The sequence below is a fragment of the Cucurbita pepo genome, chromosome LG18, assembly GCF_002806865.2.
Source record: "Cucurbita pepo subsp. pepo cultivar mu-cu-16 chromosome LG18, ASM280686v2, whole genome shotgun sequence".
NCBI lineage: Eukaryota > Viridiplantae > Streptophyta > Magnoliopsida > Cucurbitales > Cucurbitaceae > Cucurbita > Cucurbita pepo.
The window spans coordinates 6,156,490-6,182,725 of NC_036655.1; the positions used below are offsets into that span (position 1 = coordinate 6,156,490).

General features: G+C 38.4%; 5 protein-coding genes across 7 annotated transcripts; 4 read left to right on the top strand and 1 right to left on the bottom strand.

The window, feature by feature from the left end:
* Positions 1 to 166: 166 nt before the first annotated feature.
* Positions 167 to 4,426, top strand: LOC111779726 (omega-6 fatty acid desaturase, chloroplastic-like). Of its 2 annotated transcripts, XM_023659847.1 has the most exons (11): positions 261 to 325; positions 438 to 532; positions 621 to 675; positions 744 to 979; positions 1,738 to 1,881; positions 1,976 to 2,127; positions 2,713 to 2,835; positions 2,936 to 3,113; positions 3,227 to 3,345; positions 3,882 to 3,996; positions 4,146 to 4,426. In XM_023659847.1, the coding sequence occupies exons 2-11, from the start codon at positions 494 to 496 to the stop codon at positions 4,305 to 4,307; spliced, it is 1,323 nt and encodes a 440-aa protein (XP_023515615.1). In that variant the 5' UTR covers positions 261 to 325; positions 438 to 493; the 3' UTR covers positions 4,308 to 4,426. The 2 variants fall into 2 exon arrangements, with proteins under 2 accessions (XP_023515614.1, XP_023515615.1); XM_023659846.1 differs by lacking the exon at positions 438 to 532 and having other exon boundaries at positions 167 to 325.
* A 996-nt stretch (positions 4,427 to 5,422) lies between these two features.
* On the bottom strand, positions 5,423 to 7,507 carry LOC111780030 (BTB/POZ domain-containing protein At2g24240-like). The gene is made up of 2 exons (XM_023660285.1): positions 7,288 to 7,507; positions 5,423 to 7,113 (listed from the first exon to the last, which is right to left on the bottom strand). The coding sequence occupies exon 2, from the start codon at positions 6,980 to 6,982 to the stop codon at positions 5,642 to 5,644; it is 1,341 nt and encodes a 446-aa protein (XP_023516053.1). The 5' UTR covers positions 6,983 to 7,113; positions 7,288 to 7,507; the 3' UTR covers positions 5,423 to 5,641.
* Positions 7,508 to 10,704: 3,197 nt separating this feature from the next.
* LOC111780031 (probable LRR receptor-like serine/threonine-protein kinase At2g24230) lies at positions 10,705 to 13,944 on the top strand. Its single transcript, XM_023660286.1, has one exon. The coding sequence runs from the start codon at positions 11,076 to 11,078 to the stop codon at positions 13,647 to 13,649; it is 2,574 nt and encodes an 857-aa protein (XP_023516054.1). The 5' UTR covers positions 10,705 to 11,075; the 3' UTR covers positions 13,650 to 13,944.
* A 2,160-nt stretch (positions 13,945 to 16,104) lies between these two features.
* On the top strand, positions 16,105 to 19,726 carry LOC111780032 (eukaryotic translation initiation factor 5A-2-like). Of its 2 annotated transcripts, XM_023660288.1 has the most exons (5): positions 16,105 to 16,394; positions 17,899 to 18,211; positions 18,299 to 18,355; positions 18,976 to 19,050; positions 19,151 to 19,726. In XM_023660288.1, the coding sequence occupies exons 2-5, from the start codon at positions 18,122 to 18,124 to the stop codon at positions 19,253 to 19,255; spliced, it is 327 nt and encodes a 108-aa protein (XP_023516056.1). In that variant the 5' UTR covers positions 16,105 to 16,394; positions 17,899 to 18,121; the 3' UTR covers positions 19,256 to 19,726. The 2 variants fall into 2 exon arrangements, 1 of the variants encoding a protein (XP_023516056.1); XR_002812789.1 differs by having other exon boundaries at positions 18,299 to 18,341; positions 18,976 to 19,244.
* A 1,601-nt stretch (positions 19,727 to 21,327) lies between these two features.
* On the top strand, positions 21,328 to 25,680 carry LOC111780248 (probable WRKY transcription factor 32). Its single transcript, XM_023660598.1, has 5 exons — positions 21,328 to 21,785; positions 21,908 to 21,957; positions 23,773 to 24,476; positions 24,591 to 24,749; positions 24,984 to 25,680. The coding sequence occupies exons 1-5, from the start codon at positions 21,536 to 21,538 to the stop codon at positions 25,339 to 25,341; spliced, it is 1,521 nt and encodes a 506-aa protein (XP_023516366.1). The 5' UTR covers positions 21,328 to 21,535; the 3' UTR covers positions 25,342 to 25,680.
* The last annotated feature ends 556 nt before the right edge of the window (positions 25,681 to 26,236 follow it).

Genomic DNA, 26,236 nt, shown 5'->3' on the forward strand with positions numbered 1-26,236 from the left:
ATATTTATAACCATCAAACTGAATTATTTTTAGTTTTTAAAATAACAAATAATCGAGCACGATAATAATCAATAATTTTTCCACTACAATTATATTAATTAAAAATTTATTAATCACGACGGTTAGGTTTGACGACTGAAGAAATAAATAGATGCCAAATTTGAATGCTAGAGACCAACAGGTGTCCGCAATGCCGTGATTTCCTCAGGGGTGTCCATGAACAATGGAAGCAAACAGTAGACTTCTTGCGGGACGGAAATCGAGTAATATCAGCGCCGCTTTCCACACTAGTGGCGGATTCTCGAAAAGGAGCACCCCTTTTATGGTAAGCCTATCACTTAAAGAACAGTAGGGGAAGGATTTGTTGCATACTTGAGGAGATTGATATCCATTAAGAATTTTCCCCTCTTCCGCCGTCCATTGTCTCTCATTCAAAGAGCTCAAGCAAGCTAAGAGGGCTTTGTTATCTGGGATTTCATCAGTTCTGCTCATAATGGCTTGTAGACTTGCGGATTCTGTGTTTCTTTTTACTGTATGTTTCCCGCCATGGCGTTTTTGTAATCTTTCCTGGTTATGGTACTTATGTTCTTGCTTTCTTGTTGTTTTGGTTTGATTATAAGGGGCCCCGTCAGAATTCAGCTCGAACCCATAAAATTGCTTCCCATTATTCTCCTGGTATGTTTCAGCATCTTCCTTTTGGGTTTTGAGCCGTTCGATTATTGATAGATTCGATCGTCTAACAGGTATGAAGAGGGAAGTAATGTTTCAGAAGAAAATCAAGCGACAAAACTATGTGCTTCCTGTGAAGAGGGCTGCAATTATACGGGCTGTTGCTGTTCCAGTTGCACCACTGCCTTCTTCAGCAGATAGTGCTGAATATAGAAAAAAATTATCAGAAAGCTATGGATTCGAGAAAATTGGAGAACCTCTTCCTGAAGATGTTAGGTTAAAAGATATTATTGAATCCCTTCCAAAAGAGGTACTTCAATTGCTGCAACATAATAGTGTTTAATATCTGTCAAATAAAATTTTGATGATGCTTCCGTTCATGTTTATGTAGAGGATTGTTGGGAGGGAATTAGGGGATGATCATGGGTTTATAAGTAAGAAATACATCTTTATTGGTATGAGGCCTTTTGGAAAAACCGGTTTGGGGTTCCTAATCTTGTATCAGAGTCATGCCCTTAACTTAGCCATGTCAATAGGTTCCTTAAATGTCGAACAAAGAAGTTGTGAGCCTTGAAGGTATAGTCAAAAGTGACTCAAGTGTCGAACAAATGGTGTATTTTGTTCGAGGGCTTCAAAGAAGGGAGTCGAGCCTTGATTAAGGGGAGGTTGTTCGAGGGCTACATAGGCCTCAGGAGAGACTCTATGATGTATTTTGTTTGAGGGCTCTAGAGAAAGGAGTCGAGCCTCAATTACGGGAAGGCTGTTTGAGAGCTCCATAGGCCTCAAGGGAGGCTCTATGGTGTATTTTGTTCGAGGAAGGATTGTTGGGAGGGAGGCCACATTGGCTAATTAAGGGGATGATCATGCGTTTATAAGTAAGGAATACATCTCCCCTGGTTCGAGGCATTTTGGGGAAACCAAAAGCAAAACCACGAGAGCTTATGTTCAAAGTGGACAATATCATATCATTGTGGAGAGTCATGGTTCCTAACCGTTTTCCGTTCTTACATAACCTAGCTAGTTAGGTAATGTTCATGTATTTTACCTTATTCTTTTCTTTTTTGAAAGGTTTTTGAGATCAATGATGTGAAAGCATGGAAATCTGTCTTAGTATCTGTTGCTTCCTGCGCATTAGGCCTCATCATGATTGCAAAAGCTCATTGGTATCTACTACCTTTGGCTTGGGCATGGACAGGAACTGCAATAACAGGGGTTAGTCTTATTCAAATATTCTTTCTGGTTGCTTCTTTCTTTCATCCTTGTCGGACTTGCAACTCAGGCCACTGAAGTTACTTTCCCCTTCAAGTTCTTTGTTATAGGTCATGATTGTGCCCATAAGTCATTTTCAAGGAACAAGTTAGTGGAAGACATTGTGGGTACTTTGGCTTTTATGCCTCTAATATACCCTTATGAGCCTTGGCGGTTTAAGCATGATCAACATCATGCAAAGACAAACATGTAGTATTAATCTCTCCTCTCCTTCTCTATCTCTCTTCAAAATCCTTGTTTTAGCTCTATCTTCCTAGTTCGATATTGTTCCATTCTATAGTAGAAATAAATGTCTTACTAAAGTAGGATAACATTCCATTAAGCAATGCAAAAGCCTCGATTCGTAATATCGAGCAGAACAACACGAATAGTGCTAGGTTTGTACACATGACATGTTATTATCTCGACACTGTTAAGCATGCAGCAACTCGTGTGCATCAGGATCGAATTAATAGAATTTCTCCATATGTTTTGCATTTTGCCTCGAGTCAAATATCGTTTTGTTAAATAAGCTTGAAAAACTAAATGTAACCACCCAAGCCCACCTCTAGCAGATATTGTCCGTTTTGGCCTGTTACGTATCGCCGTTAGCCTCACAGTTCTAAAACGCATCTACTAGAGAGAGATTTTCACACTCTTATAAGGAACATTTCGTTCCCCTCTACATAGGAATCAATATTTCATAAGTTTGGCTGGTTAGTTACATCTCAAGGATTCCTGCCTTTCATCCTTTTTTAGCTAAAGCTCCATTGCTATTCTTATCCACATATGTAGGCTGAAAGAAGATACAGCTTGGCATCCTGTGTGGAAAGAGGAATTTGATTCAGATCCTCTTCTGCGTAAAGCAATCGTATATGGATATGGTCCGTTTCGTCCGTGGATGTCTATAGCTCATTGGTAAGTTACCTTGGATGGTTCCTTTGCAAGAATAACTTGACTTTATACGAAGATCTCTTTCATTCATTAATATGCAACAAGCTGTTGTTGTGCATTACAGGTTGATGTGGCATTTCGATGTGAAAAAGTTCAGACCAAATGAAGTGAAAAGAGTGAAGATAAGCCTAGCTTGCGTTTTTGCATTTATGTTTATTGGATGGCCATTGATCATCTACAAGGCTGGGATCATTGGATGGGTTAAGTTCTGGTTAATGCCATGGCTTGGCTACCACTTTTGGGTAACATCATTTGGTTGCCTCTTGTTATGGAAGTTTCCTATATGATCAATTTAGCTACTGTTTACCTACTTATAGTTGTGTATCTAAGAAATACCTTTGGTTTTTTTGCTTAGATGAGCACTTTCACTATGGTCCATCACACAGCTCCCCATATACCGTTTAAATCTTCAGAAGAGTGGAACGCAGCTCAAGCTCAGCTCAATGGAACAGTGCACTGTGCTTATCCGAAGTGGTATTGAATCATTCATTTTGGTGTTTTTTTTTTCTTTTCTCTGTTCTCTTTTCTCGCTCAATCCGATACTAAGCGGATAAGGTGCTGTTTAGGTGTGCTTTCGGTGTTTTTAGTAAGTTTTATAAAAAGTTTGTGTTAAAAAAAGTTCCAGTACTGTTTGTGTGAGTTGTGTGAGATCCCACATCGGTTGGGGAGGAGAACAAAACATTCTTTATAAAGGCGTGGAAACCTCTTCCTAGTAGACATGTTTTAAAACATTGGGGGAAAACCCTGAAGGAAAAGTCCAAAGAGGACAATATCGGCTAGGGGTAGGCTCGGGCGGTTACAAATGGTATCAAAACCAGACACCGGGCGATGTGCCAGCGAGGAGGTTGAGCCTCCAAGGGGGGTGGACACGAGATGGTGTACTAGCAATGACGCTGGGCCCCGAAGGGGGTTGATTGGGATATCTGCTAGCGGTGGGCTTGAGCCATTACAGTTGGTGAGATTCCTCTAGTCTTGACTTAGCTCCTAATTTTATCTTCGTCCCTCTACAGGATCGAAATTCTCTGCCACCACATCAATGTGCACATTCCCCACCATATTTCTCCAAGAATACCAAGTTACAACTTACATGCAGCCCACAAGTCTCTTCAAGAAAACTGGGGAAAGGTAATGATATAGACTCACTACATGTCTGGAATTCAGTTCTTGCAAAATCTAGTCTGGCTTATCTATAGCATTGATTTCTCCCCATGACACTAACAATCTAGCTTCCTTTTTTCGTTCGATCTTTGTTTTCCCTGCAACGCGTTCGACAGTATCTGAATGAGGCTTCATGGAATTGGCGATTAATGAAGACGATCATGACGATATGCCATGTCTACAGTAAAGAGGAAAACTATGTCGCTTTTGATCGACTCAATCCAGAAGATTCTTATCCCATTACATTCCTCAGGAAAGTTATGCCTGATTTTTCTTGATTTATCTTTCTTATTCCTTTGAACATATTTGTGACTGTTGCCACTTTATAAAAAGGTGGAAACATAAGCCTTTTCAAATACACCTGCTGAGAAAGATCAATACACAATTATTGCCATTATTTTTTGTTGTGCATTAACCATTTATTGGTACTTAGAAAGTAATGATTTGGATTTGGTGAAGCATAGGTGAGAGACCATGTGATTTCTGAAACAGAGAGATGTTACTTTTGATAAGTTTAAGCCAATGGGGTGTGGCTTTGGATCTATAAGTCGTAGCAGTTGCAACTGTTCATATGACAACAAGCATCTTTCTGCTTGTTATCTGCTGCGTACATGGAATCTTTGTCACCACCAGATCTATGGTTGGCTCATATCTATGTGAGAACTTGTTTTTTAAAAATGAACTGTCAATACATGTACTCTCTCCTATGAATGTTCAAAGAAACAGCACTACTATGACATTTTGTGTCTCGCCGTCAGCCTCACAGTTTAAAAACGTATCTAGTAGGGAGAGGTTTCCAGACCCTTATAAGAAATGTTTCGTTCTCCTCTCATACTCATGTAGGATCTCACAATCCACTCCCCTTGGAGGCTGAGCGTCCTCGCTGACACAGTGCTCGGTGTCTGGCTCTTATACCATTTGTAACAGTCAAAGCCTACTGTTAGCATATATTGTCTTCTTTGGTCTGTTATGTATGGCTATCAGTCTCATGGTTTTAAAACGCGTATGATAGGGAGAGGTTTCCACACCGTTATAAGGAATGTTTCGTTCCCCTCTCAAACCCATGTGGGATCTCACAATCCACCCCCTTGGAGGCCGAGTGTCCTCTCAAACCCATGCGGGATCTCACAACCACCCCTCTTAGAGGTCGAGTGTCCTTGTTGGCAACCACTCGATATTTGATTATAATACCATTTGTAACAAACCAAGCCTATCGCTAGCAGATATTGTTCTCTTTAGACTATCCCTTTCAAGCTTCCCCTCAAAGTTTTTAAAACGCGTTTACTAGGAAGAGGTTTTCACACCCGTCGTTCTCCTCTCCAACTAATGTGAGATATCGAAAAGAAACTAACAACGTAATTCAAAGGGAAGATGGAGAACCAAAATCCACGGATGGAAGAAATATTGAGATTATCTATTACTATAGTAGTGATGAACCCATACAAATTGCCTGCTCTAAATCCGTTTCGTTATGTTTTCTTAGCCAACATCTCCAGTTTCTCCGAACCAAGACGTCCTGCTATATACATCGTTATTTCTCTTCAACTACTCTATCTCACAAATCCAATAACCAAAAAGAGAACCTTTTTTTCTATCAGCAAGAAGGAGAGCATTAGCTAAACGATGACATTACAGGCGCAGGTGGTGTCTCCCAAATGTCGAAGACATTCTCCTCGCTATGAAGTGCAAAAAGGCGATCCCCGCCAATCGAGAAGTCGCAGATCGAACCACCGACGCTTCGCCGGAGCCTGGACGTCAAAACCCAGTCAGGTCCACACAACACTGATATTGAATCATTCATAGATGAAAATAGCTGCCCCTCATGTACAGCTAACTTGGGGTAACATGGCTCTTCTGGCATCTTCCCCTTCATTAGCCTACTTCTTGAGCTCCACCGTATGCTCCCTCCACTGCTGCTTCTCAAATCCAAAAACCCCAAATCTTCATACTCATTCACTACACAGATTGAATTGCTCTCCTCCATGGCTATGGCGTCTCTTACTCGTTTCTCATCGACGGTCAACGGAGCTCCGATATCCGACCAAGACCACACCATTTTCTTCTCCCTGAAATCCAACAGGCTAATGTAACAATTATCCTTCCTAGGAAAAAGGGTTGCAACCAATAAGCAATTGGTTCCATTCAGCCATTGGAGCTTGTCAGCATCTCCGAGCGACCAACCTGCTGGTTCATAGAAAAAATCTGTCTGTTTTCCAGTCATTTGGTCCCAAACGCCAATCCCATACTCATTGCTTCTACCTTTACAACTAGAGAAGATTTTATAATCTGAACTGAAACTCAAAGCTCCGGCTGTGCAGCTCTTTACCTGATTTTCATGACTGACTTGAAACTTATGCCGGAGCTCACCTGTTGACTTGCTGAATAGACCCATTCCGCCGTCGCCACGGCCTAATCTCTCACACACACTAACCATGATATTCTCGGCATCGATCCACCCCACGTCGTTGACTCGCTGATAATCGAGACTGATTGGAGGGTGTTCGTCGAGCATCCAATCGTAGACATGAACCATACATCCATGAGCAATGCAGCAACCACCGTCCGGACCAGCTCGGATGGCAGTACCATCTCCTGGGGCTTGGCCGGTCGTAGAATGCGAAAGCTTCAATCTATTGCCGTCGAATTGGCCCCATTTAGCGGAGCGGAAGTGATCCTGCAGGCCGTAGAAGAGAGCCTCCCGATAGAGGAGTTTCTCCGGCACATTCGTCGGAACGTAAAGCTCTCCAGTGCGTAAGAGATCAAGAAGCACGGCGAAGCAATTAGGGTTCCGATCAATGAAGAATTCATCGGAATTAACAGATCGTAAATCCCAATTCTCATCGAAAAGTGCCCCAAACAAGGAATTCCGGCCGGCATTCGCGAGAGTTGTGGCGGTTGTTTCGAACATTCTGCCGCCAACATTGAATCTCACCCTATCTTTCTGCATTCCCATAATCGAATTCCCTGGAAATGGGAAAACCCAGATCGGGTTTTAGCAATCGGAAACGGATTGACCTTTCCGTTCAAGATAAATCAAATTTCTCGACGAGTTTCCGAAGAGTCAAAACAGAGGAACAATCTCCCCTACGGAAATCAATGATGGAAACGACCTAAAATTAGAAGAAATCGAACCAAAACACAGAATCAACAGGATCAAGAAGCTTCAAAAGTATACTAACAGAAGAAGAAACACAATCAAATGACAAGTTTATAGACAAACAAAGCGAAGAACGGACGAAATTGATCATCCGTAGATACCTTTTTTTGCGTTTTCTAGAAAAATCAAGACCTGGGTAATCAACAATGGCGGAAATTAAAGATGGGTTTTAAAATTTATTGGATTTGGTGCAGAGGAATTAAAGAGTTTCCAGCGGTTGGACTTCAAAAAGTTGACTCGCTCTTTCTCAGCTTCATTGGGTCAGGTCTCTTCCTTCTGTCCGGAGTTGGGACATAGCCGAAATTGAAAAGAGAAAAGCAAAATCATTGGCTTCGTGGGCTCCGCTTGTAATCTGATGTATCTTTAATTATCAACCGTCTGATTAATCTGATCATGAGAACTTCCCCAATTACACCGTGGGCCCGCCCGCACACAAGAATTGACTCAATTCAGTAATTTGTCGCAATTAATAAAATCAGCTCGCATACACACAAGGAACCGTGTCTTATAGCCATATTTTATTTCACCCCCTCCATTTGCAGTTATTTAAGAGGAAGACCCAATAAATTGTTTAATTATACTTCAACCCCACCCAATTTTCACACGTATAAAAAATTCATTAAATATGGTTATTTATCTGATCATTTTTCTATTTTTCTTTACTTATTTAATTTAAAAATAATGACGTGATAATTGTTCTCGTTATTAAATAAAAATAGAAGGATCGAACTTCTGACCTCAAAAGAATGAGTGTATACCCACCATCCTACCGATAATTTCACTTCCACAATTTAATTAATAATTTAACAATTTTCTTTCACCAAAATTTGCATCCTATAATGTAAAGCTGATCAATCTTAAGATGATGATTATGATGTGTTAACCATTTTTGTACCTAATTTAATAGACGTTAAGTTAATCTAACTTTATAATTTTATATAAATAGTTCTTTATGTGAACGGTTAAGATATCGTTCTGTTCCGTTGACGAAAAACATCGATCTCGAGACAAAAGGGTTCCCGATTTGGAAGTGATCTCGTGCATCAAATTCAACCTGAATACATCGATACTTGACGTTAATTTTATCACCACCAAAATTATCTTCATTTAGAAGTGTTCATATGATTCGATAATACTATTAACGCGAGCTATCTAACCTAACTCAATTAATGTAACATGTATGGTGGATAATATTAGGTTGGATTGTGAACCTTAGTTCGGTTACTCGGGTCAATCCAGTCAAATTTGTATACATTCCCGCCACTTAAGAGGCACATCAATTGAGTAATAAATAATTTCTCCACTTGTCATATAACAACAAAAAGAAAGTAATGGACTTACTTGTAATTCTAACCTTCTTATCACCTTATTATTATATTTATCACAAATTTAATTCAAAAGCTATTAAGGGCCCATCTAATAATTATTTTTATTATATAATTCAATTTTAAATTATTTTTTCATATATAAATTAAAGTTTACACAATATTAGTATCATTTAGTTTTCATTTTTATTATAAAAAAATATTTAAATTCACAGCTAAATTCCCAAAACAAAATACAAAACTTGGAAACTCATTATCCCGTGAATCTATAGCTAGAGGATAATGGGCCTTTCGAAAACAAAACTTTGGGCTTTGGACAGGGAATCTTTGGCCCATATAAAAGTGGCAGGCCCATATAGAACTGGGTATGGTCGTGACAGGCCCATATTTACGGAGCCCAACAATGAGAGAAGCATATATTTATTTATTATTATTATTATATTTGTGATAAGCCTAAAACTAAAATAAATAAACTAAAAATTAATTTGGTTAATAATATTTTAAAATTACCAAATTCATTATCAACAAAATTTAATCTATTTAATAATAACTTTGTAGGTTAAAAAATGGGAATATTCTAAAAATAAAATGTTATTTCCTTTTGTATTTTATATATAATTAATTTCTTCGTCACACTAGAAATAAATCTTTTAAAAGAAATAAAATTTCATTAATATAATAAAATAAAATAATGAGAATAAATGGAAAAAGGGGGGAAAATAGATTATAGAAAAAGGAAATTAGAGTATAAAGTGGGAGGAGCATTTACTTAAAAACTGAGAAATGTTGGTAATTATGAAAGTCATTATGTCTGTTGAGTTATTTTTACTCTTTACCCCCTCAGTTAATACACATCATTAATTTAATCATAATTACTGTTCATACTTCTTCAATTAGCTTAATTAATTTCTGTTTTAATCAAATAATTTATTTTGCTGTATTAATGGCACCCTAAATACAAAATATAATTATTTTATAGTGATTTTGAAATAATAATATTATTTTATAAACTATATATTAGAGTGTTTAATAATTTTCTTTAAAAAAATATATCAAAATCTGAAAAGAAATGGGTGGGGTGGTGGGAAAAACAATCTAAATTACTTGAGAAAAACGAGGTGGTCTTTGGAGGTTTGACTTTTTTTTTTTTTTTTTTTTTTTTTTTTTTTTTTTTTTTTTTTTTTTTTTTTTTNAAATTTACACAACTTCCACTACCCATGTTCATACTTCCTACCTTTGCATTGACCTTTCTTTCCTTGTCATTTAGTCTATCTCTAAAAAAAATGAAAGGGAGGAAAAAGAAAAAGTAATGGAATCACCGACTAAAACATAATTTGATCGATCACTGTATTAACTCATATTGTACCATTCTAAAAAAAATCTTAAAATGAATTATAAACGGAATCGAAACATTCCTTATAAAGGTGTGGAGACCTCTCTAACAAACGTGTTATAAAACTAAAACAGACAATACTTAGTAGTCGTAGGTTAGCTCAAACTTGTAGGTATGGAAGAATGGAAAAGGTGTTTGGAAAGTTTACTGAGGCATTGGAGTTTGGGCAAGAACAGTGTAAGAATTGAATTCTGTAGAAAGCTAAACATGGGAAGAAGGTGATGATTCCTCAGAATACTTGAATGCTAAGCCTGTCCTTCCTTTTCATGTGCATGATGAAAAATAGATGGCTTTAAGCACAAACTTCCCTTCTAAAAGTTAAGCCCTTGCCTCCAAGTGGGAACCCTCTACTTGGATCTCTTCTTTTCACACTCAAAAAGTTTGAAGCTTTTCTTTTTAAAACTATATGTTTTTCAATCACTTAGTGCTAATAAACTAATCTGTTGTTTTGGGTGTAGCAGTTGGGTCCTGGAGATGATGCCTATGGCACTTTCTTGAACGGAAGATCTGTATTATAAAATTTGGATTCGGAAGGCGGGCGTCAGAAAGTGAAACTAGAGTCCCAAAATGTAGTTCTATTTGTTAGAAATCACAAGTTTTCACAATGGTATGATATTGTTTACTTTAAGCATAAGCTCTCGTGACTTTGCTTTAGACTTTTCCAAAAGGCCTCATACTAATAACGATATATTCCTTTCTTATAAACTTATTATCATTCCCTAAATTAACCAACGTAACACTTGCAACTCGATACTGTTCAAACCCAGATTTTTATTTGGAATAATTAGTTGCTTCCTATGATGATCAGCAGCACTCATTCAGTACTGAAAGAATCATTGAATTCCCACCAGCAAGTTCTGATAAATCCCCCAACCTAACACTCCCTTTCCATTTAAAACTCACCTCATCATTTATGAATCCCAACCTCTTCTTCTTCAACATCTATAAGTTGGCCTTTTTGAAGTCCTTTCTATTGTTGGTCATTATAAAGGTTTGGGAAATGGACTATGGCTTTTAGAGGGTTTTTAGTCTTGGAACTTGATGGAGTTGCAGAATCCAGGAAAGGTGCCGGAGATGGACCCAGGACCCTTTACGAGAGATTCTCAGTGAATAAGTAATGGTGCTTTGGAAAATCTAAAAGGGGTGGGATTTTAGATTCAGGGTTGGTCCTATGTTTCAATTTCCTGAGATGGGTTTTCGTTTGTTCGGTTCCATTTTAGTTCTTGCCCTGTTCTTCAAACCTTTGGCATCTCAGCAACCTAATACAGATGGGTTTTATATCTCTGAGTTTTTAAAGAAGGTGGGCTTGAGTTCTTCTCATTTCTACAATTTTTCTGCTCCTGTTTGTACATGGAAAGGGGTTTTCTGTGATAAAGAAGGGAATGTTATTGAGTTCATGGCTTCTGGTGTAGGCCTCTCCGGCGCAATTCCCGACAACACTGTCGGAAAACTCAGCAAACTTCAGAGTTTGGACCTTAGCAACAACAAAATCACGGGGTTTCCTACAGATTTTTGGAGCTTAAGCTTACTCAAGAGGCTCAATCTCTCATCTAATCTGATTTCTGGCCCTCTTGGAGACAGTATTTGCAATTTCGGACAGCTTGAAAGTGTTGACATTTCCGTGAACAGTTTCTCTGGGAAAATTCCTGAATCTATGAGCTCGTTGCTTAGTCTCCGAGTCCTGAAATTAGACCATAACAGGTTTGAAGAAAGGATCCCGTCAGGGATCCTTAATTGTCAATCTCTGGTTTTAATGGACCTTTCGTGTAATCGGCTAAATGGCTCGCTTCCAGATGGGTTTGGGGCTGCATTTCCCAAGCTGGAAAGCTTGAACCTTGCAGGAAATGGGATTCATGGCCATGATTCAGATTTTTCTGGGCTAACAGCCATGGCAGCTCTCAACTTATCTGGAAACTTGTTTCAGGGTTCGGTTATGGGCTTGTTCAAAGAACAGTTGAAGGTGTTGGATGTAAGCAGAAATCAATTTCAGGGTCAAATTTCTCAGGTACAGCTCAATTCTAGTTATAATTGGTCTCATTTGTTGTATCTAGACTTGTCTGAGAATCAGATTAGTGGAGAAATTTTCAAGATTTTGGAGCGGGCTCAAAATCTTAAGTACCTTAATCTTGCTTATAATAATTTTAGCAGCCAGGAATTCCCACATGTTCAATTGCTTTCAAGTTTAGAATACCTTAATCTATCCAAATCTGGTCTCATCAATCACATTCCTCTCGAAATCTCACAATTGAGCCATTTGAATACTCTTGACATCTCCCTGAATCATCTTACAGGGAGAATTCCATCTTTGAGCGTTAAAACACTCCAAATTCTTGATGTTTCTATGAACAATTTGAGTGGAGAAATCCCCTTATCGCTCTTGCAAAAACTGCCATGGATGGAGAGATTCAACTTCTCCTACAATAACTTAACCTTTTGTGATTCCAAAATTTCATTCAAAGCCCTCCAAGCAGCCTTCCTTGGGGCAGCAAATAGCTGCCCCATTGCTGCAAATCCGAGTCTTTTCATTAGAAAACCCAGTAAACACGAGGTCTTGAAGTTGGCTCTGGCTGTTACCTTCTCCATGACCTGCTTACTTCTAGCAGTGATATTTCTAGCATTCGGATGCAGAAGGAAAAGCAGGACGTGGGTGGTAAAGCAGGCCTCTTACAAAGAAGAGCATAATATTTCAGGGCCCTTTTCTTTCCAGACTGATGCAACCACATGGGTGGCTGATGTTAAGCAGGCCACAGCGGTCTCAGTAGTGATTTTTGAGAAGCCATTGTTGAATATAACCTTTGCAGACCTATTATCTGCGACTTCGAATTTCGACAGGGGCACCCTATTGGCAGAAGGAAAGTTTGGCCCTGTCTATAGGGGCTTTCTACCTGGGGGAATTCATGTGGCTGTGAAAGTTTTGGTCCATGGTTCTACATTGACAGAGCGGGAAGCTGCAAGAGAACTCGAGTATCTTGGTCGAATTAAACACCCTAATCTTGTGCCATTAACTGGATATTGCTTGGCTGGGGATCAAAGAATTGCTATCTATGATTATATGGAGAATGGGACATTGCAGAATTTGCTGCATGACTTGCCACTAGGTGTTCAAACAACGGAGGACTGGAGCACAGATACATGGGAGGAAATTGACAACAGTGGAATAGAAAATGTTGGTTCAGAAGGTATGTTAACAACATGGAGATTTCGCCACAAAATCGCGCTAGGTACTGCTCGAGCACTCGCATTTCTTCACCATGGGTGCTCACCTCCGATCATTCATCGAGATGTTAAAGCCAGTAGTGTTTACCTGGATTATAACTTGGAACCCAGATTGTCAGATTTTGGACTGGCAAAGGTTTTTGGCAATGGTCTAAGTGAAGAGATTTCCCGTGGTTCGCCTGGTTACACGCCACCGGAGTTCTTACAGCCCGAGAATGACTCCATAACACCCAAAACTGATGTATACTGCTTTGGTGTTGTCCTGTTTGAACTAGTTACTGGTAAAAAGCCTATAGGTGATGACTATCCAGAGGGAAAAGAAACTGAGTTGGTGAGTTGGGTAAGAGGACTTGTGAGGAAGAATCAAGGATCAAGAACTATTGACCCGAAAATTCGAGCTACAGGTCCAGATGATCAAATGGAGGAGGCCCTTAAGATTGCATATCTATGCACAGCCGACCTTCCATCAAAACGACCAAGCATGCAGCAGATAGTTGGACTACTCAAGGACATTGAACCATCGGCTTAGATGGATTCAATAGATCAAAAAGAAAAGAATTGGGGTTCTACTTTGGTTCTTTGAAAACTCCCTTCTTCAAGGGGAAGTGTATAGTACAGCCATCCTGGAAAGATATATTTCAAATGTAGATGTATTTCTTCTTTCCTAATATTCATTGTGCAACACCGGAATTGTATGTCAAATCTTTGAGTTTTGGCCCGGGAACTGAAACGTGAGAATTTTCATTCGGACTCAAATAGCCTCCCCTTAATTTAGGCTGACTCTTTCTCTAGAACCCTCCAACAAAGTACATTTTTTTGTTCAACACTTGAGTCATTTTGATTACACATTCGAGACTCGCAACTTTTTTATTCGACATTTGAGAATTTTATTGACATGGTTAAGTTAAAGGCATGACTCTAATACCATGTTAGAAACCACGACTCTCCACAATGGTATGATATTGTTCAGTTTGAGAATAAACTCTAACTTTACTTTTAGCTTCCTCAAAAGGCCTCATACCAATAGAGATGTATTCTTTACTTCAACAATCCTCAACGAATACCACTAAGGTCCTGATCTTTTTTTTATCTCCTTTCTCCATCTCGAGACTTTAGGTATCATCAATGATGAAGGCCCGAGAATCTGCTGATGAAATCCAAATTTTCTTTTCCATCATTCTTTTCAACTATTATTTCAGCAGGGCAGTTGTGATGGAGAATATGGTAGTTGAGGGGGACCTTTGGGAGAATTTCAACATGCCGTGAACTTTATGGAAATGAAAACCATTCATCATGCCTGGGACCATTGCTGGAGCTCAAATCTATTTCTATCTAATTCTTGCCGTCCATAGGAGACATCTTTATGCATGTGCTTCTCCCTCCATTATGCCAATTTGGTTAAGCTTTTCCTAAACTTATTTCTATATGCTAGTAGAACTTGAAGAACATTCATGTAAATAATGTAACAGTTCACGTAAATAATGTAACAGTCAAGTCTATTGCTAGTAGATATTGTTTTCTTTGGACTTTTCCTTTCAGGGTTTTCTTAAAGGTTTTAAAACGCGTTTGTTAAGGAGAGATTTCTACACTTTTACAAAAAATGTTTCGTTTCTCCTCCAACCGATGTACGATCTCACAAATAAAGTCTCAAAACAGCACTCATACTAGCCTCAAAACAGCACTCATACTAGCGTGAAATTCTACCTACCAGCAAAGAATGGCAGCATCAAAAGAATCCAAAAGAGGGGAGGGTGAGAAAAAAATGCATTACTTGATTAGATGGAGTGTCTGGCCACCAACTTCTGTTCCAAATCGATGGATAATCAACAGCCACGGCCATTATTTCAAAGCCTCATGCCTGTTGACCCCACTGGCTCAGCTTGGCATTTTATCAAACACTTGAAAGGACATTGAGAAAATGTGGATTTCACGCATCACCCCACTGCTGATTTGGTGGATTGATTGAGGCGTGTGAGTCTCGGTAACATGCCAATGACCAATCTACTAAGCCGACAACGTTTCGAGCCCACAATTTTGATCAATAAGTTCAACTAAAAACCATAAGAAAAACCAAAGAGACTCACATTTCTAAAGAACTGACTTCGACGACTCAAACTCTTTGTCTAAGCAAATCACGCCTCTTTCTTCCATAAGTGGGCCTTCTAATCTAATAATCCTAAAATTTAAAAAATGGTATAATAAATCTTAATAATTTTTTTTTTTTTTTTTAATTTTCAGCACATTTTTTAAATTTTATAACATTCAATTTTATGTTTATTAAATTTAATTTTTTAAAAAATATATCAAATACAAAATCAAAGCTTTATAAATTTATTAAATATTTTTAAATATCAGATACAAACCCTCCGAACTAAACTTATAATTTAATATTTTAAAAATCTATTCTTATTTTTTTTACGCTAAATGACTATCATACATTTTTTTCCAACATTTTTAAATATTTTTTAGTATTGAGCTCATGCAGCTATGTTCAGTCCAACATGCAATAATTTACCCTAATGTTACGTGTATATTTTTTTTTATGATAAAGTTGAAATTACCTATTTCAAAAATTAAATTTTTAATTTTAATTTGACAAGCATTTAACCATAAATTCATATTGTGATATTAAATTGTTTTTTTTATTTGAATTTTAATTTGACAAGCATTTAACCATAAATTCATATTGTGATATTAATTTTTTTTTTTTTAATTAACAAATAAAAGTATTGAATTTTGGTGGAATAAGAATAAATATAAAGATTAAAGGGTTTTTTTCCTTTTTATTTTTTTTTATTTTTGTAAAAGGACTGAAAATAAAATAGAATATTATATTTTGTAGACTTTTGGATAATTTTGCAATAAATAGAGATTTTTTATTAAAAAAAAAAAAACAAAGGCTTTCGATTTTCTTTTTTTTTTTTTTTAATTAAAAATAATTTATATGATATGCTTTTATTCTCTTTCGCGCGCTTTCTTGTTACGGGGGAAAAAAGCAGTTAGAAACGGCGATGCGAAAGCGGGAGGGACTTAATCCAACGGCCACGATTTCATCTCTTTCAATTCGGGATTTGTGTCTCTGAAGAGCCGGGAATATTAGAGCCGATTACTTCGTCTGAGAGAAAGTGAGAAAAAAAAGGGGTCTGAAATCGAAGCAGCGATGTCGGACTAGGAGCACCACTTTGACTCTAAGGCCAACGCCGGAGCGTCGCCTCAGGAAGCTTGAACCATTCGCAGAAATGGCTACATCGTAATCAATAACAGACCCTGCAAGGTTTCCTTCTTTCTTTTTTTTTTCTCTGTAACTTTTCGGAGATTGACTTTGATCTTCTTCCATGGAGTAAATTTTGGGGGTTTGTGCTATTTTTTTAAGCTTCTCGTCTAGATTCTTTGTTATAATTTTTCCTTGGCTCTTTGTAAGGGCAGACGTTTGATTGATTGTTGTTTCTGTACTTCTATTTCCTAGTGCAGATTGTCCCCTGAATTTTTGCTCGGTGACCACTGATTATGGAAATTCTTACTGTTGTTTAGGGTCTCCCTGATTGATTTAGGTTTCCCCTTTAATTTCTCTTGTTTCGCAACGTTGATGAAACCAGGGCCGTTTAGTTACGTATTATGTGTTATCCCACAGTAACAATTGCAGGGGGAATAAATTTCGAAGAGGTTGTGCAAAATTTGGCATAATCGGTTTATTGTTTTTAATGGCAAGTATTTCTTTCACCCTAATTGGATGCGTAATATGATTTGTCGCCTTGGTTTGTCAAAAATGCATATGGACTTGGCTTATTGACTTATTGAGTTTTGCTATGGGACATGCCGTCGAACAGTTCAACAGGAACATACGGGCCATATACTGTCCCCTGTTGTGTGTTGTACAGTGCAAACAATGAGGTAGATGCCAGGCTAAATGTTAATAGTGTTTAAAAACCACGAAATTGAAACTATCCACTTTGAGCATAAGCTCTCGTGACTCTATTTTTGGTTTTGGAGGTATTATCCACTTTGAGCAATACCTCTCGTGACTCTATTTTTGGTTTTTCCAAAATGGCTCCTATCAATGGAGATGTATTCCTTACTTATAAATCCATAATCAACCTCTTAATTAGCCCACGTGGGACTCCTCTCCCAACAATCCTCCTATTGAACAAAGTACACCAGAGAGCCTCCCCTGAGACCTATGGAGCCCTTGAACAACCTCCCCTTAATAGAGGCTCGACTTCTTCTCTAGAGCCCTTGAACAAAGGGCACCCTTTGTTCAACTCTTGAGTCACTTTTGACTACCAAGAAGTAGTTTTCACAGCTCCTTATAGATTTGACGAGACTTTGAAACACTGAAATCAACTGAAACACATTGAAGAGACCTAAAAGTCAACTTCAGCCTACAACACAGAGTTGTAAAGAGTCGGTTGATAGAGATGTCAACCAGTTAAGTGGGAGAGGATGTCACGGTCATGCTTGTCCAAGGCATGTTACCTATGGCAGCATGACAGATGTTCCAGTCTTGCTTGTCTAAGTCGGTTGATAGGGAGGATGTCACGGTCATGCTTGTCTTGCTTGTTTAAGTCAGTTGACAGGTCTTTGTTCAACTCTTGAGTCACTTTTGACTACATCTTCGAGGCTCACAACTTCTTTGTTTGACATTTGAGGATTCTGTTGACATGACTAGATTAAGGGTGTGGTTCTGATACCATGTTAAAAACCACAAACTTCTACAATAGTATGATATTGTCCACTTTGAACATAAGCTTTCATGACTTTGTTTTTTATTTCCCTAAAAGGACTCATACCAATGGAGATGTATTTCTTACCCATAAACCTATGATCAACTCCTTAATTAGCCGATGTGGGACTCCTCTCCCAACAATCGTGGATATAATCTTCATGCTGCATTTGTCTTCTTGGTTAACAAAACGTCTTTGAAGCATTAACAATTGCCACAAGGTTTTGAAGTAGAAACTTCAACGACCTGAAATGAAGGGAGATAGAAAAAAGTGATGATATATGGCAGCCAAAATATGGCACTTTGTGGCAATTGACATATTCAATGGGAAGATACTTGAAGTATTTGTTCCTTCTTCTCAGAAATACGATGTAATTTCTTTGTCACTCTCTTCTTGTGTTCTACTCTCTAAGTACTAATTTTATTCTACTAACAAACGTTGCTTGTATTCCTTGCAGGTTCCCTATGTTTATCACACCGACTATCATCTGATTGATATATGTGAGGATGGTTTTGTAAGTTTCAATTATATTGAAACATGATATTGCTTTATATACGAAGCTTAGATCAATGTCTTTTGCTTCAATTGAGATTTGAGAAATATCCCCGTTCACCCCCTCCCAAGAGAGAGAAGCTCCCTGTTATAAGTTCATAACAAAAGTGTGAGACCCCGCATGAGATAGCATCAGTTGGAGAGGGGAACGAAGCATTCCTTATAAGGTTGTGGAAACCTCTCCCTAGCAGACGCGTTTTAAAAACTTTGAGGGGAAGCCCGAAAGGAAAAGTCTAAAGAGGACAATATCTATTAGTGGTGGGCTTGGGCCGTTACAAATAGTATCAAAGCCAGTCACCGGACGGTATGCTAGCAAGGACGTTGGCCCCCAAGGGAAGTGGATTGTGAGATCTCACATCGGTTGGAGAGGGGAATGAAGCATTCCTTATAAGGGTGTGGGAACCTCTCCCTAGCAGATGCGTTTTAAAAACTTTGAGGAGAAGCTCGAAAGGAAAAGCCCAAAAAGGACAATATCTGCTAGTGGTGAGCTTGGGCCGTTAGTTCGATTGGAAGGAGTTTTGCAATCTTAATCTATAGCACGAGGATCTTGAGTCGAGACCTATTGACTTGGTAATTTTGCAGGTCAGTCTCCGTTCTGAAAATGGAAACATCAAGGATGGTCTGAGGCTCCCCAAGGATGAAAATCTGCGTAGGCAGGTACATAAATGATTATACCATTACATTTACAAACCTTCAAGCCATTGCTTTATAGCTTTCTGCAGCACCATCTCTGTTCCATTTATTTTCATGCCAATAGCTTAAAGAGGGGTTCGCTCATAGAAAAGATCTTGTAGTAACTGTCATGTCTGCAATGGGAGAGGAGCAGATCTGTGCTCTCAAGGACATCGGTCCTAGAAGTTAAAACACAAAGCTATGGTTACACCTGATGGCTCAGAATCACCCCAACCAAAAGTTCTATCAAGTATGTTTATATGTCATAAAACCATATTCTCAGCAAGGTACTTCAAGCTATTGATCCTTGCACACTGCTGAAAGGATACATACATGTTTTACTTTATATAGTACACTACTTATAAAATGTATAACCCCCCCTGTTTTCTAAGAAGCCCTTTGAATAAGATCTTGGATTCTAGTAGGAAGATAAACAAACAGGTTTTCTGGTCTTTTGGTCTCTTTCTTCTTTTGTCTAGAGGTTGTTATTAAGGTCATTGAAGCTCATCACCATCGAGTGGCTGTTGTTTCCTTGAAAAAGGGCGAGGGCTTGGCCCGACCGATATGAATGACTGTAATTATTGTCATAAAGGCAAACAACACATAGTAATTGGATGCATGTCACTGACAAGCTGCTGAACCACACAATTCTTTATACTTCACTCCTAATCTCAAGCATCAAATAGTCAATCTTATCATCATATGACATGTTGCTATATGATTGGCACTACTATGATAGTGAGACTCGTCTTGTCCCAAGGCTCTAAATGTGTCAAAACATTGTTAAGCTATGTCATTTGACTGAATGCTTGTGTGCGGTTATTATTCTAATAACGGATGACCTGTCTATGTTGTGGGATCTCTCAATCCACCTCCTGGCACATCATTTGGTGACTAGTTCTGATATCATTTATATTGTCTAGACCTACTATTAGTAAATATTGTCCGTTTTAGCCGGTTGCGTATCGCCGTTAACCTTACGATTTTAAAATGCATATTATTAGGAAGATGTTTCCACTATCCCCTCTCCAACCATTGTGGAATCTCTCAATCCACCTCCTGAGGCACTAACCGGTGACTAGTTCCGATATCATTTGTAACTGCTCAGACCCACTACTAGCAAAAATTGTTCATTTTAACTTGTTACATATTGTCATCAGCCTCAGTTTTAAAACGAGTTTGTTAGGGAGAGGTTTCTACACACCTATAAAAAATGTTTAGTTATCCTCTTCAATCAATGTGAGATTGATATGAATCTAATAACTGATTACTTCCATGTACTCGAACGAGCAATTACAAGAAGCAATACAAAGAAGATTCAAGAATCAAATCAATAAAATAATTGAGTGACTGATATTGGAAAGTGATTAGAAGACTTGTCTTTAGTAGTTGAATTACCAATTAAGACAATTTATTGATGTCTTATTTTTCTTCCATTTTGTATTTAATACCATTTATTAGTGATTTGTGGTTGGTGGCTGAACTTTATTAGGTTAGGGTTATCTTTTAGGCCTATTCAAAGGCATGTAATATTCATGTTTGGGACGAATGGTTGAATACAGACAAAACCTTTGTGTTTTCTTGATACCCTTTTGGTGTTATTCTTTTTCAAACCTTGTTTTAGGTTTGATGTTTAAACCGATTCATTGAACTAGTTTTGATCAAGCTAATTCTGGAGTGAATTGTCTTGGTATCTAAGAGTGACCATCATAGATTCCAAGTTTGATCTGAGAGTCATTCATTTTCTAACCAGCTCTTGGTTGGAATCAATCCGTTAAGTTCGCTTTCTCTATGAACGTTTTGCAAGGATTCTAGAGATCTTTGGTAACAACGGGTTAGTTTATTTAAAAAAAAGATATCCACGATTAATAATTCATCAAACATATAGTTGTAAAATGTCCTTTATGATTTTAAGGCACGAGATCTTTGTCTCCCTAAATTAAAAACTAGTTTTGAAACAAATAATATTTCTTTTTTCCCTATTTTTAAATAGAAGAATAAAAACACAGAATCTAGGGAAAAACAAATTCTGTAAGGGAAAAATATTAAATATTCGGGCAATGATATTAGTCGTACTGAAATGGAAGCCCATGTGGCAAACGCTGTGAAAGAGAACCGTCAAACTAAAAGAATCCAACGGTGATAAAACCATGGAACATGATCGGACGGCTGTATAGTGAGAGAGTACTTGACGGCGTTCGTTAACTAAAACCACCTGAGTCAACTACAGTCAAAAGCACTTGTGCATTTCGCTTGAAAGCGGCATCTTGTCTCTCTATCTCTCTGTCTCTCTCTCTCTCTAAAAACCTTTCTTTCTCTCACATAATCTATTCTTGTATGTCACTAAGACGCAGACTCCGATACTCGATCTTGGGATCGCCTTGGTTTCGGCTTTGCTTCGGACACTGTAAAACAATTTGCAATAGTTGGTGACTTCACTTTCCTTTTTCTCTTTTGAGGAGAATCGGCCATGGCGGAGCGCCAATGTTATGAAACTGACCGACTTGGAAGCTCGAAGGTTACTGCTGGGCAAGAGGACGACGAAGAAGAAATGGAAGATTCGGAGGATGAATCAGAGGTGGAGTTGGAAGATGGAGGAGCGATGAGTGAGTTGCAACCGATTGAGTCGAGGATCGATTCGTCGGTTACTGAAGCTACGGTGAGGGAGTCTCCTTCTGAAACCCTAACGGCGCCTTCTGCGAATCACTCCTCGGAGAACGGTTGGTTTTCGGAAACGGAATTTATTCTGTATCGGTAGATGTGTTATTTAGTCTTTAAGCAATTGCTTTTGGTGGAATTTTTCTGCGTGTGAATTTTTTTTTTTTGTTTGTTCATCCTACAGGTTTGCCCGTCGATTCTGCTGCGCAGTCACTCGAAGAAGCTGAATTGAAGGTAAGGATCTCGATCAATTCCACGATAAGCTTTTATTTTCTCAATTGTTTGCTTGTATCGGTTTTGTTGGTTTGATATTGTTTGCGAAGTCCAGTAGTGAGATTTCAACTGGTAAATTAAAGTTGTTCAGTGTGCGCAGCTTAGGAAGATTATTGTTTATGAGATTAGAGAGTGATGAGAGGCAGAAATGTTCCATTTCTCTTTGTCTACCCTCCTGTTGAAGTTGAATCGATTTTTCTAAAGTTAAGCTCCAGCCTCCAGCCAGTCAGTAAAACTCATCTCAATCTGCTAATAACTCATGTACTACTAAGATTGTCTCTCTATGACTTGCTTAGTTATCTCTGCTTCAGAGAAATAGAATCTTGATTCTCTAGTGCAAAACATTATGCTGGTTTTCATTTCTTATTGGAAGAAGTAAGATTTGAGTATTTGCACTTTTCATTTGAAACACATTGGATTTATTAGCTTACTTTCTGTCCTTTACTTTTGATTCATTGAGAGAGGAATCATTTTTGTTCCTAATTCATGAGGTAGCTTCATTATGTAGTGTGAATCATGGGTGAAAGAGCAGCCTAGTTCAAAATCAATGTCAAATAAGATGGCATGTGAATATTTTGTTGCTCCACAATAATATCTGATGCAAAACGATGAACATTTTTACTGGAGTTCCATAAAAATGTAAGAATTTTGCTTCTTGTTTGATGCATTTTCATGTAGGATGCCGTCTGAAAATTGAACAGGAAAGAAAATTAAAAACAGAACAAGAAAATATCTACTTGATGACCTTTATATTCATGAGGAGGATACTTTCCTTTTGTCATGTTTGTTGCATTACATTTCATAACCTTAACATTATCAGATGGGACTGTCCTATAATTGTGAAATTTGAGATTTTGAAGGCAAACGATTGGGTATGATATTTTTTGGCCTTATTAGTTCCGCCTTATATATATTCTTTCTCTAAACTGTGGTTACTTCGGGACTCATTTCACAGAACTTGAAGAGTTTTGTGCTTCAATTTTCTTTTATTCAATATCTCCTTTCACAACTTGATAACTCTTCTACAGTTGACCTAATCTAGAATTCTAGCCACAATGAACAAAAAAAAAAAAAAAACTACTTTGTTTGGTTGGTGGGCCACCTACCATTTGCTTTTTTTATGCCCTTTGGCTATAGAGCCTATAGAGAGGAAGCTGTGTTTTCTTTACAATCTTCCTTACAAGGAAATGTATGATTTAAGAGGCTGCCGTTTCCAGTCAAGCTAACTATTATATCAATACTTGTCGTTTGTTATCAAATATGAAGCATACACGAAATCTTTGGTCATATTGTTGATATCTTCCCAATATTATTGAAGCACTTCCACTTTCTGATTTTTCTGTTTATATTTGTCGATTATGAATATGACCAATGTTCTTGTTTCAAAGCTTATTAACTGGTAATTGTCTCCCTCAAAGATGCAGTTTAAGATGTTCATTTGAATGGAAAGTTAATGATCAAAGATGCAGTTTAAGATGCTCTTTTGAGGGGAAAGTTAATGATTAATCATTGACGGTGTTTGTTTCCTACCAAAAAATATATATAAGTCGGGAAGTGAGAGAATTCCTGAGCTAGAGTTTGTGATGCAACAACTTGAGAGTTAGTTACTTGGGCCTAGTTCGGTTCTTTGAGCCTTTTAACTTCTTTTAGATACGTGTTAAATACATCAATGCACTTTTGTTATTCCGCACATCACAATAACTTAAGAGCTAGGATCCTTATGGATGATTTGATGCCTTCGTATGCTAATTTTTTTTTCCTCATTCTCGTAAGCAGCAATCTCCATCTTCCTGCCATGAGCCTTTGGCTGTTGAAGCAACCCCGACAGATAAGGTGCAAGAACAAAGCCAGCTTCAGTTGTCAATATATAAAGGACCTGATCCGGAACAATCACCAACTTCTGTTACCCAGTCTATCTCATCCTCCGCAAGTCCAAGTTTATCCAAACATAAGCTGTCACCTAAGAAGGTCCAGAAAGAATGTAAGCCAGAGCCAAGCCAGAAAAATTCTTCCAACCATAAAACTGCATCATCGGTTCCCAATGTTAGGACACCTGCTTCTGATGGTTACAATTGGAGAAAATATGGTCAGAAGCAAGTGAAGAGTCCTAAGGGTTCACGTAGCTATTACAAGTGTACATATTCTGAATGCTGTGCTAAGAAGATAGAATGTTGTGATCACTCAGGCCATAGAACAGAGATTGTTTACCGAAGCCAACATAGCCACGATCCACCTAGGATGATTAGCAACCCCAAGGAAAGACAGCTTGTGCCATATGTTGAGCCTGTGGTTAAGCAAATCATCACAGAACATACCAGAAGAGTAATTAATGATTCAGATCCTCCCACGCCTTCTAAAGAACCTTCACGGGAAACAAATTTAGTCCTTGTAAGGAAACGACAGTACTCGAGTGACTCTGATGGAAATGATGAATTTAAAATCAAAGATGAGAATGGCGGCGAACCTGAGACAAAACAAACGTAAGTCTGCACCTTGACTTGCTGAGCTCTGTCTTATTTCTACTTTTGTGTATAATGTTTAGCATATATAAGCCTGATGTAGTGCTAATGTTTTGTTTTCTTACTGGTAATTAGAGTTAAGAAAAGTAGTGCGGGATATTCAGGTACTCCCTTAAAACCTGGAAAGAAACCGAAATTTGTGGTGCATGCAGCGGGTGACGTGGGAATCTCGGGCGACGGATACAGATGGCGCAAGTATGGTCAGAAAATGGTGAAAGGAAGTCCTCATCCCAGGTGCATACCTTTTCATTATTTATGTTATACAGTTATATATGTCTCGCTGCTGATTTGATGGAAAATAAGACAGTTTTTTTAATACGACTGCATAAGCTTTGGATATTCCCGACTGTCTTTCCTTCTCCAATTATTTTATATATCCCGCCAATTATATTACGAAATCATATTCCTGATGCCTTGCATTGTCTGATTTTGATGATGTTATTTTATCTTTAAAAAAAATTAATGAAGGAACTACTACCGCTGTACCTCTGCTGGGTGTCCAGTCCGTAAGCACATCGAATCAGCAGTAGAAAATCCATATGCAGTGATTATAACATACAAGGGAGTTCATGATCACGACATGCCTGTACCGAAGAAACGACACAGTCCACCAAGTGCTCCTCGTGTAGCTGTTGCAGATCCAGCCTCCATGAGCAATACGCAACTGAAGAAAACAGACTTAACCGAGAACCAAATTTCTTCAACACAGTGGTCTGTGGATGCTGAAGGAGAATTGACTGGTGAGGCCTTGGAGCTTGGAGGTGAGAAGGCAATGGAATCTGCTCGAACACTTTTGAGCATCGGATTTGAAATCAAGCCTTGCTGAACTAACCGTGCAACTCGGTATGAACATTCATGTCTGTCTGTCTCTATGTGAAATATCTGATTAGCAGGTTTGGTTACTGTTGAGCTATTTCTTTCTTTTTGTCTTCCCTTTCTCATTCCCCTCTTTCCCTTAGCCATTTACGTAACAGTTGTGTAAATTTGGTTTCATTATACACCTCCCTGATTTGGCACGGGGATGATGATTTCCTGGCTGTCTGTCTCTTCCAGGAACAGCTTCATTTTCTGGTTCTTAGAAGAAACTGGTAGCAGCAGCCTACCTCAGCTATTCTAGCCTTTTCCCCCTCCCAAGTTAATTAATGAGAGACTATGTTTCCGGATTGATAGGGTTAATAAGAAGAAACAGAATTAGCTTTTTTCTTTTTTTTAAAAAAAATTATTATTATATAGCCGGGATTGTCGTTTTTGGGCTTTACCTTGAGGCTTTAAAATGCGTCGGCTAGGGGAAGGTTTCCACACCCTTATAAATTTCCCTTGAGGCTTTAAAACGCGTCTTGGTAGGAGAAGGTTTCCACACCCTTATAAATTTCTCAGTTAGGAGAAGGTTTGCACTCCCTTATAAATGGTGGTTTGTTCTCCTCCCCAACCAATGTGGGACATCACAGTCCACCCCCTTCGAGGCCCAACGTCCTCGCTGACACTCTATCCTTCCTACACTCGATGTGGGACTGCCCCCAAATCCACCCTCGTTGGGGCCCAGTGTCCTTACTGGCACACTGCCTCGTGTCTACCATCCTTCGAAGAACAGCGAGAAGGCTGGCACATCGTCCAATGTCTGGCTTTAATACCATTTGTAATGTCCCAGATCCACCGCTAGCAAATATTGTCTTCTTTGGGCTTTCCCTTTCGGGGTTTTCTCAAGGTTCCAAAACGTATAT